This window comes from Ursus arctos, unplaced genomic scaffold, assembly GCF_023065955.2.
Source record: "Ursus arctos isolate Adak ecotype North America unplaced genomic scaffold, UrsArc2.0 scaffold_12, whole genome shotgun sequence".
NCBI lineage: Eukaryota > Metazoa > Chordata > Mammalia > Carnivora > Ursidae > Ursus > Ursus arctos.
The window spans coordinates 34,210,668-34,221,937 of NW_026622786.1; the positions used below are offsets into that span (position 1 = coordinate 34,210,668).

The following is an 11,270-nucleotide window of genomic DNA, read 5'->3' on the forward strand; positions in this document are numbered from 1 at the left end:
GAGAAACACTATGCAGGCTACTGCTTGTACTGATTCGGCGTCTCTGGGTATGGGTGGCATTTGCTGAAAAGCTGCAATGTATGGTGGTTTTCAGTCATACTATAGAGAGTAGTGTACGTCAGTGGTTGAGAGCAGGGGTCTGGCAGCCTCACTACCTGGGACCAATCCTGCCTTTGCCTCAGTGATGGTACCAGATGAAATTTACTGATTTTATGAGCTTAGGTCATAATCTACACATAACAAATACATAGTATCTTTTTCTTTACAATCAATATTCTGTAGTTTTGAATAGACTGGGTGTTGGTCTATGCATATTTTTCAGGTCCTTACACCTAAAGAGGATGTATGTATATTCATCCATATCCAATGAGAAGAGTAATTTAGTCTTCAGACTGGAAAACAAACAAACAAACATATATTGGCTAACTTAAGTCTCATTTTGCACACAGCAGAATAAAAGATTAAAAAACAGCCTGCAGACTCATTGGGCCGAGCTATTGCATGCAATAACATATAGACCTCATAGGCTTTGAGAACTGGTACTTTGGCACCGAAATCCACTCAGGAACCTGAGCCAAAAACCAAAAATCTTTTTTTGCTTACCCATTCTATCAACATCAAAATAACTTTATTATTTTGAGTAGAAATTTTTATTTTATTAAATTGAGTAGAAATTTTTCCTTAGCTATTTTTTTCTCTTTGTAATAAAGGCAGCTTGGATTTAATGGTGTGTTATCGTAATTTATTTACAAATTTTGAGATCTTTTTGGATTCTAGCAATTAATGGGAAAATAGCACAGCCAACAAAATTTTAAAACTCAGCTCAGAATTATATTTGGATGTAATTAAAGGTATAATCTGTTCCATTTGAATACTTCAGTGCTCTCCCATCTTAAAACAACAAACATGAATATTAGTTCTTGCACGATATATCTGCTTCTCACATCATGCTCAAACACGTAAGAATTTTCTACATAAATTGTTGTGTGTGTGTATGACCTCTTTTATACCTATGGAAGTATGCTACTTCTGTATAACTGAATTCGTTGACCTGTTCTTTGCCACAAGTATTATCTGCAGACAGAACACGTAGTTCAATTCAAACATTTGAAACATACCATTTACTACTCTGTACGGGATACAGTGAGATACAGTCATCCATTTTACTCTCTGGACTAACATGATTATCGAAGTCTTGCTCTTTTTCCTCCCCAACAACTTGTAGGCAGAGTTGTTACCAATGATACTTAATTACTCGTCATGAAGTAGTCGACATTTGTCAAAACTGAACAGAAATTTCTTTCAGAGCAAGGCTCAAATACGCGGGCAAGCTAAGGAGTCGGTATTCCAGGTTGGATAAAGATAAAATGCAATACTTGGTGTTTTTTAAGGGGAGGAAAAAACCTAGTTATAGCTCATAGAATAAAGTACGTTGTTGTGGCAGCCTAACAACGTATGACGCAATTCTCCCAAAGTGCCCCAAATGCCAGGGTTCAAATAGCGGCTCTGGCACCGTGGGTCTTGATAACAGTGCCCAGCCATGTCGGAGCCGGACGCAAAAGTCAAGAGAAGTAATACCGATCCTACCTTTATTTGACATTGTGATGTTTTGTTCACCATAGATGCTTTTGCATTCATTTCATATTTAAAAATGTCGCATTAAAACATTACCTTGATTACTGATTCTTTGGTACTCCCCAGATTCTGCACCCAAGGAGAGCACCCGTGTGCTGCTTCCCTCTCACCCTGGTCCTGCTTCTGACCATCACCTCCCCGACCCTTCACCACTTCATCTGTAAAACCGAGGCAATAACAATCAAGCGGGTTATTGTGAGGACTGAGATAACACGTGTTAAGAACTTGTTCACTGTAAATGTGAACATATAAACACAGCTACAAAGCCCTCCACAACTCCAAGAGAAAGTTATTATATTACACATTCTAGTTGAAGATGTTAAGGTGTATGGAAAGCGGAAGGCCCGTGACTGATGACAGAAACTGAGTGTAGAGGCCTTGGAGGGATCTGCGGTATTTAAGACACACCCATCTCTACCTAACCTTATTTAAATAAAGAAAAAGGTATACAATTGTAGCCCGCAATTGTAGCAAGCAATTTCCTTTCCAGCTTTCATAATTAATCTTCATTTGTAAATTCAGTTTGTCTCCAGATTTTCTCTTTTCAGTTCCTAAAAGCATTCAATTCACTGCAAATGAAAAATTAATTTAGGAAGAAACTGTTTGTGTTCCACTTACTTAAAAAAAAAAATCGCAGCTCAAACAACACAGGTGAAAGCCTACAAATAAATGCACAAGAAAATTATTTGTGAAAAAGCTGAGGACGTAAACCTTTTGATTCGAGGTAGGGGAGAACTTTCTAGGCCGAAGGAAGGTGAGATGCCTCCTGTTCTCGTGAGCTAATGATTGTTTCCAAGCTGGTTAGAATTCAGTGCTAATTGCATTTTGAAACACCACCTCTAAAATCCCTTCCTCTCTCAGGATCTTACATCAATGTTTCGCATTTTCAATAAAACCTTTGCACTTCACCTTTCTCACAAATCCTGAACTTCAGATCGGCTGCAAGAGCTCAGTTCACGTGCTTTCCTTCCCCCCGCAGGTCTGGATGTGGTGGTGGGGATGCAGCACCGGGAACGGCTGTCCTGCCCTGTTTCTGAGCAGAGAGAGAGGATTAAAAGAGGTATTTTTGGTGGCTAAACCCAGGCTTGTCCATTCTAACAGAGTCATTAAACAACTTTCTAGTGTCATTCAAAGAACTTATAACAGAATCAATTGATTTTCATCCTCTGCTTTATTAGTTGTGATTTAGGAGATAGAATGGCCCTGTTTACACAGCTGTAACATGTCAGGACCTGCAGTACATTATTGGCCTGAGGCCTCCGAGTTGCAGTCCATTCTCAGCAGAATCAATCTGAACTCGAAAACATTCCCTCTAGGAAACAGGCACCGCTCTACCGGCATAAAGCACTTCTTGTACAACCGAAAAGCGTATTCACTTGAGGTAAGTTGCAAGTTCACCTTCCAGAACTCGGCCCTGACTTGTCATTGCTCTCAGCGTGCTCACGATGGGAGCCGAGGGCTACCAGCGCCTCTCCGCTCGATACCCACCACGGGCGGACGCGCTGCCCTTCGCTGCTGCTCGGGTCTCGGGCTCTGCAAGTGGGAGCTGCGGGCTGTTTAACATGCGTTCAGAGCCTTGCCAATCTAAAATGGCTGCTCCGTAATACTTTAATTGCAGTTTCATGGAAACAAATTGCTATTTAACTGCAATAAGCATTTCTGTGACTTGGCTGGACTGACAATAGGTGAGTCTTAGGAACAAAGTGACAAGTAACATCAACTTGTAAATGCTGTGTCTCTGACGACCTCTCAAAGGGAGTCGTGGGTGCAGGAGCGCCCAGGAGCGCCCAGGATCGACTGCCCGGGTGAAGGGGTCTCTGGACAACCTCGTCTCCATTTCAGTACAATTATTTAGGCTACAGGGAAACTCTTCACTGGTGCCTTGATATATAGCTCCCGGACTCACTGTTGTATAATTTATTGGCCCAAAGAAATATTTTATATAAATAGTAGTACACATTAGAATCTTACTATATTGACATTTAAAGCCATTTAAGAGCTTCATTTTAGATGATTAGTTGTTTCAAATATCAGTGTTAATAAGAGCAAAAGAAAGAATTTAAATACAGTTAACAGTAAGAGGATGACAATTTCACAGGCTTCATTTTGGTGTGACCGTCTTCTCATTTTGCATTTTATAAGACACTACAGCCCGTGTTAAACTATTTCCTAATAAATCATGAAGAGCTGGAGATAGTTTCTGGTGGCAAACGATTTGGTTTGGAAAAGCTTCTTCCCGGCTCTCCTGCCTTTCAGTGTGTGCAAATCTAAGTAGACAGTAGGTAAAAAAAAAAGCATTAAACCCATTCAGGGGACAATCTTTTTACAAAATGGTTTCATTAGCAAGAGTGACAATTTGCATGATTGAGAGATTTATATGTTATCATAAACATTTTTTATCAGGAGTTCAGCAGGGCTCAGTAACATTCGCTTTTATTTAATTGCACTTGCTTGTAGGGATTGGGGGCCATCTTGCTCTATGATGTGGTTAATACTAAATAAGTCCTTTCAAAAGAATGGAGTACATCTCACTAACATCACAAATGCAGTGGATGAAAGGTGAACAAGCTGCTGGATTTTTTTTTTCTAAGCCACGTTGGGGTTGGGGGAGGAACACAATCACTGCTCACATCAGAATAAACCTGAGTGTTTTTAGGAGCTCTCTATCCACACAGAGCATCCCCATTAGAGCCAGGTTTTATTGTTTGAAATGCCTCTGGTTTCAAGAAAGTGTTTTACCTAAAGCAAGACTACTACTTAAATATGTTCTATTGTATATTCATAGCTCCATTAGTCCTTCTCCAATTTAGCACATCAAAGAGAAGGCTTCATCACTTGCATGTGGATTATACTAACATGAGTGACATTTGTAATCTTATAGGTCTGCAACTTAAGAAATGCTTTTAGAAGCTCGTTATGAAATATGCAGCAGTGCTTGAGGAGCTAGCCATATAATAGTTCATTTAAAGTCTTTAATGACCTGAGCCCTCCACATCACCAAATGCCACACGGTATTACTTACTAAAAGTTACTAACGATCCCCTTTGAATTTCCGCACTCTATGGGACACGAGTGCTTATGCCAAAAAGAATGGAGGATGCCTGCATTCTTATTAACACATCTCCCCCTTTCTGTCCTGAAGAGTCCACATTCCTTTAAAGTATCTTAAAGGAGAAAAAAAAAAAAATTAAGAACCAGAACTAGTTCCTAGAAATTCCCCAAGGATTTAACTCAAATAGATACGGTTATGTCTGTGATTTTGTTCATTTTTTTCCCTTGCATTTTCTTTTCATAAAGCTCTAACAGAACTGTTGCTTTAACTCTATTTCAGTTCTCCTACAGGAGGTTCATAGTTTTGAGGAACTGCTTTTTTTTCCTCTTGGACTGGAGTCTTTGAAAGCAGAAGACCCAAACGGAAGCTGACTGCTCGTTGAGATGTACCGAGCTAGACCTCTCTATCTAACCTGTTCTGAGAGGTCTACATTGGGAGCTTTTCTGGAACAGGAGAAAATAAAACAAATGCCATTTTTAGAAAGGATATTTAAAGGAGCATGATACACACACCTGGTTTTAGGAACCTGCGAGTGAAGTTGTAGTTGAGATTTGCTCCCAAGCCTGGCAGTGTAGCCTCTCTGGTTTTTTCCTCCTTCTAACACTGGCCATGGGCCCCCGAGTGCTTGGCCTGCACATGCTTGCCACGGGGGACCACCGCACGCAATGCAGGCACTGTTGGGGACACACTGCAGCCCAGAACTAGCAACTGAGTATCTCAAGATGACTACTAAGTGAAATCCAAATCCTACCCCAAACATATGGAAAGGCAGAGCTGGCAGAGGAGCGTAAGAGCAAAACAAAATAAACAAATCATACAGCAGACCACAGGAGTCTAAAAGCTCACCAGGAAATGGCTGTGTCACCCACCGAAGACGTCTGTAACAGAGCTCTGGGTCCCTAGCGACTAAAGAAACTTCACGATATGTACGGCTCTGGGTTAGAAATGCGATTTCCTTCAAAAGCCAGAAACCTGATGAGAACAAGATGGCAGTGCCACGGTCTTTAGCATGCTTTTCATCAATACCCAAGGCTTTCCTACTGAGGAAGAATGAATCAACAGAATAGCTGAAGAATCGAACAAATATTTATATATAAACACAAAAGATTCACTGTGATATAGAAGTGCAATGAAGTGCTTAAGTTACCAGAATATTCTGAACTTATATAAAAAGGACTCCCGTAGAAACATTGCTTTGTAGCCCTGCCAAAAACGGCATGGTCAAGTAATTTGAAGAAAACCTTACTGGCCCAGAGCTAAATAAACACACACACCACCTCCCTCGACCCCTAAGATTTAAAGTGAAGTTGGTATCAAACAACAACAACAAAAAACTACTAAATTTTCCAAAATACAGAAGAGAAAAAGCAGTGTTTAAATCCAAACTCCATCGAGTATTTTTTCTTTTAAGTTTTTATTATTTAAATACACCATACTAGAGCAAATGTCTCTGAAAATATCACAAATAAAAGATTTTTTTCTTCATTCAGCAAATTAGAAGTAGGGGGAAATTTCTACACAGTAGCTGCTATGAGCCTGATTTTTTTTTCCAATTTTTTTTCTTTTTTTTTCTTCTTTTTTTTTTTCTTCCTTTGCCATGGAAGTAGCAACATTAGGACGAAAACACTTACATGCATACATACATTGTATTTTACAGAGATACAATAAAAGTGTTTGTGATAGAATATCACAAAAGCCACATCTCTTTCCTTTATCTCATGTTCAGTTTTGATTGAAACACATTTCCTTACAACACTTAAATATACAAAGAGCAAAGGGAATGTTGTTAAGGTAAAACACAGGGTACAAACTCTGGCCAGTGCCCTGCTAATTGTTAACGAGGGTAGAAAGCGGGTTTGAACGCTGCTGTTAATTAGCTTCATTAGTCATTTCCCTCCTCCCAAGCTCCCCCCCCCCCAAAGATGTCCTCCGGTGGATCTTTTTTCATTTTCTCTACAGTCTCCCATTAGCCCAGGTTCATGGAGTCCTTAATGTTCATATTCAGTCATTTTAATACACCAATAAATGCGGGAAGGGCAATCAAGACTAAAGAAGGTGCGATGCATGGAGCCGGCACTGGTGCTAGCTACAAAGGTGACTTGTCTACTGAAGACACGTGGGGTCCACCTGTGATGAGCAAGATCTGAGATGAAGGCACGCATTCTGCATTACTCTGACCTTTTAGCAGACCTGCAAGAAATAAAAACGGGCATCTTAGCTAAAATGCTAAATTTGAGATATTAAACTCAAACATGACTGCTTTTGTCTCCTCTACGTTCACTAATCTTCTTTTATTAGATTACTTTCCAACTGTGACTTGATGGAGCCTTTCTACGCTCCTTACTCCGGCAGTGAAGAACTAAAGCATAACATTTTCTGCAGTTTTACTAGCAGAGAAAATGAGACAATAAATGGACTTTCAGAAAGTTTCTGGTGTAAAGTCCTACGATGAATTGCTTAACTCTCTTAAAAGCCAGTTTCTTTCTGAAAAGAATGAATTACATCTCGCCTAGTAGGAGTATCTTAAATGCACGATCAGAGCCAAGCGCCCCGCAAGGAAGTTTGGCTTAATATGCTCAACTGTGTAACCCCTGGCAAAGTGACTCTGTGTCTCAGTTTCCTCATCTCTAAAGTGGGGATAAGAAGGCTGTTGTAAGGATTACATAATATAGATGGAGCCCTTTCAACAGTGCCTGGCAAGTAATAAAAGCTAAACAAATACTGGCAGTTACCATTCTGATATCCCCAGGTGACATCTATTCACCCATGTCCTTCTTAACCTAACTGCATGTGTCTGAATGCGTGTGTCCGTGTGTGTGCGTGTGCGTGTGTGTGTGTGTGTGTGGTGTACATATATGCATACAAACATTCAGATGCTACTTTTCACTTAGTACTGCCTATCTGCTATGTCACTTAATATTACATAAATATTGTAAATATATGAGAATCACACGTGTAATATGTTAATGACTTGTGCTCAATTAAAAAACATAGTTCAAGGGAAGTCTAACTTTCATGTCTAAGTTAGAAATGATAATCCACACAGTCGTCAAATACAATCTGTTTGCAATTACCAAAATGAAATAATATATATTAGGTTTTTATGGTTTTTAAATGACATTTTGAGCTTCCCAGGAAGTTCTCGTTTCACCCTTTCCCTAACTTACTAAGAGCCTGAAGTCGATTAGGAACTGCAACCCCCCACTTCCAAGCTAATTAAAGTGGTGGAGGCTTAATTCCCCAGAGTGGAAGCTCAGTGTGAGAAAGGTAATTTGTCTGTCCAGAACAAAGATGCGGCGGCAGCCAGCAAGCATATTTAATAAATGAGCATCAAATGTCCTCTACGATGGACACACACAACACCAATTATGTAACTACGGGGGAACTGCGGAGTGATATGTAAACCAGAACACTTGCTAAATCTTCCTCCAACTAAAGAGATGTGAGTTCGTATTTTACTGAAAAGCGCAGATAATTCTAGATGGAACAGCCACTCTTGAGTGGAAGAAAGAATTCCAGAGCAGGCAAAAATTAGGGAGAAAAAAAAAAATTAGCCACAATTCCTGACTGTATATACGTAACTCTCCAGAAGGCAATATTCTCCTGAGGCTGGCCCAGCCTCCTTTAAATGATATAGGCTATAAAATTTTGTAGTCCTTGAACACTAGTGGTCTGAGATTTCACTCAAGACACTACAGGATTTATAAACTCAAAATTATTTTTTCTTGGAATACACCAAAGCCAACGGTGCAGAGCAGCGCCTAAACTACACATCCCAGACACTGGCGACAAATTTCAGGAATAGAAGTTTAAAGGGACCAGATGATGGGGACCTACACTTTCTATACAATCAGCTGCCTTTAAGGAAGGGGCGTACAAATCATCAACTCGTTACTCCTAAGCCAGAGGATGCTTGGCCATATTTATTATGCATCATGCACTAAAAATGTAATTGGTTCCGTAAATAAAAGGAAAACGGCCCAAACTGATGTCCAGTTTTCCCTATCAAAAATATGGAGAACGAGGAGAGAGAAAAAAATGATAGAGTGGGGCGGTCTGTCATTTCTCCCCATCTCATCTCGTCCAGAAAAGAAACGCTACAGGTTTTGGGAAAGTAATTGTAAAGCATTCTCTAGGTCCAAAAGGCAGTTTACGTTCCACCAGGAAGTGTGTTTTCATTACCCCTCCCCCCTTGCCTTCTCATTAATATCCCTCTGGACCACGTTCGGCTTGCCCAAAACCTCTATTTACAAAAACCACCTCGAGAATTGACTGTGCTCGTGGTGAGCTGAGCACTGAGGGCGAATATGTGAGACATTTGTGCCAACAGGGAAATGTTCTTAATTAACGTCACCCCCAAAACACAGCTTCTTACCGACGTCTGACAAGAACATACCCTTAAGTTATACTTCCCTCTGCCTTTTAAGAGCTATTCATTTTTGAAGGCCACCTGTCTATTTCTGCCTTCCAACATTAAGGAAGTTTGTACCAGTTGGTCCTTTCCAGTTGCCTACTACGTTCTGGGATCCAAATCGAACATCCTACCTCTCCCACCTTGAAAAAGGTGTGCAAAACAGAAGACTCATTTGAAAGGCACAACACACGCAGTCTTATGAACACACAAACCAGATGTTTCTCCAGCTTTCCTCCCTGAAACCTCTCCACTTACGTCATCTTGTACCCAACGAGACAGTACCGGGAGACCCTGCTCATATTCGCGACCTGCCCTTTGCGCTTAGTGCTGAGCCAATGTGGCTACTGCCTGTACGCAGCTCCCACAGCTGGCTGCGTCTTCCATCCTGTCTCCGCATCCCTGAGCCCTCATGCTGCGCGGTGGTGAGCTGCAACAATCATCTCTCATCCTTTGTGAAGTCGGGGAAAGAAACGGCATAAAACCAGCAACAAACTTAAGATCTAACTTGCAAAAAACTGCGCTTTTACATGGGAGGGGATGGGGAAGAGATCAACCACTTTATCCATGGCACATTCCTTTTCTTGCCTTTTTTTTTTTTTTTTTGGCTCCCAAGTATAATTGCAAATGGCTTTGCCTCTCAATTGAAATGGTTATCTCAAAATATTTATGTTACCTATCCCCTGTTCTCAACTCTGCCCGACAGATTCACACTTCATTACAATTCAAACCATAAAAATCTTAAGTATTTGTATGTACTGGCATTCCTTAAAGAAGCTTCAAATGCCTCTTCAATGGTGACTGGTTAATTTGCAATAAAAAATTAGACTTCTCTTCTTAAAATGGTATGCTAGGTAGCTTCCCATATTAGTAAATTAAACAAAGAAAAGTGTGCCTATTTTGATGTAATTGACATTTACTTAATAAAGAAATGGAAAATACATTTAAACTTACACCACAAATGTGAGTAAGGGAAAATGATAAAAATCAGCATTAAAATATGGCAGGATAATTTTAAATGGTTAAAAGTTTTCAAATATTAGTCATTTTCCCCACACACGGCATTAAGAAAATGCATTACAGAAGACAAAGAAGCCTAATATTTTTTCCTGAGACTTTTGAAGCTTGCTAAATTCCTATTTGCAGATAAATGTTGTGTTTTTTTTTTGTGATCCTTACAACAGACATTAATGAAGTTCCTATTGTAAATCCATAAAGAATTACCAAGTGAAGTGTGCACTTTTTGTTTCAATGCAATAACTCAGTGCTGTGTGATTGCCTGGGTTAATGATGAAAAAGTCAAACATACTATCAGAGCTGATGGAAAAATCTATCACCAATCTGAAATTAAAATTCATCTGTGGTCAATAAGATTTAATATCCATGCAAGTGGCGCTGTAAAGAGTAAATGAATCAATGTCATCAATACATAATCAGTATGAAATATGATGTGAATAAAATTATGCACACGAGTCATACATTTCACTCTTTTCTAGGCCAGTGTGGAATGAACAGTCTCTTAACTGAAGGTTGACAGTAATTGTTACAAATTAGGCACAGCAGTTATCAAAATGCACTCACTTGCATAGCTATAGGACTTATTAAGGAGATTAAAATAGATCTAAAACTATCCAGTACTGGGGCTGGGGGGGGGGGGGGCTGGACAACTGTTGATCGCCGTTTTCCCTCTGAAGTGATTTGAACAAGTGTATAAAATTTCCTCACTTTTAACTCTGGTCCAAAAACTTTCCAGTTGTGGATCAAGAATCGAAGATACATTAATTTTTAATGAAGCGACTCGTGGCCCAAAGTGATTAGCAAAGACCCAGAACTTCGTCTTAGAAGTCATACCTTATTCAAATTTTATAAGACTATATATACCAATCAACAAAGATGCCCTCCTCTGGAATGACAGAACGTTTGTAAAACTGCTCTTCTCAAAATAAAAGCACGCTAAACTGGGTTTGGAAGGCTGGTGTCCGGATGGCTATGACCGATGCAGAAATCATGCTTTCATGACAAAGACATTTATTCCCTTTTTCTACCATAAATGTTCTAATTTGCCTCCCACAATAACCTATTCACATCGTCTTCCTGAATTTCAAAACTTTCAAGTGGGAAAAAACAACGGCTGTACGAAGTCTTGTGCTTTGACTTTGCACGTGATAATCC

At 39.8% G+C, this 11,270-nt stretch overlaps 1 protein-coding gene across 2 annotated transcripts in view; it reads right to left on the reverse strand.

Annotated features, from left to right (window-relative positions):
* Positions 1 to 720: 720 nt before the first annotated feature.
* Positions 721 to 11,270, reverse strand: part of LMO4 (LIM domain only 4) — a 22,202-nt gene continuing 11,652 nt past the window's right edge. For both annotated transcript variants that reach the window (XM_026497665.4, XM_026497666.4), the window contains exon 5: positions 721 to 6,877. In XM_026497665.4, coding sequence (XP_026353450.1) covers positions 6,869 to 6,877 — 9 coding nt within the window. In that variant the 3' untranslated portion in view covers positions 721 to 6,868. The remainder of the gene's footprint in view (positions 6,878 to 11,270) is intronic.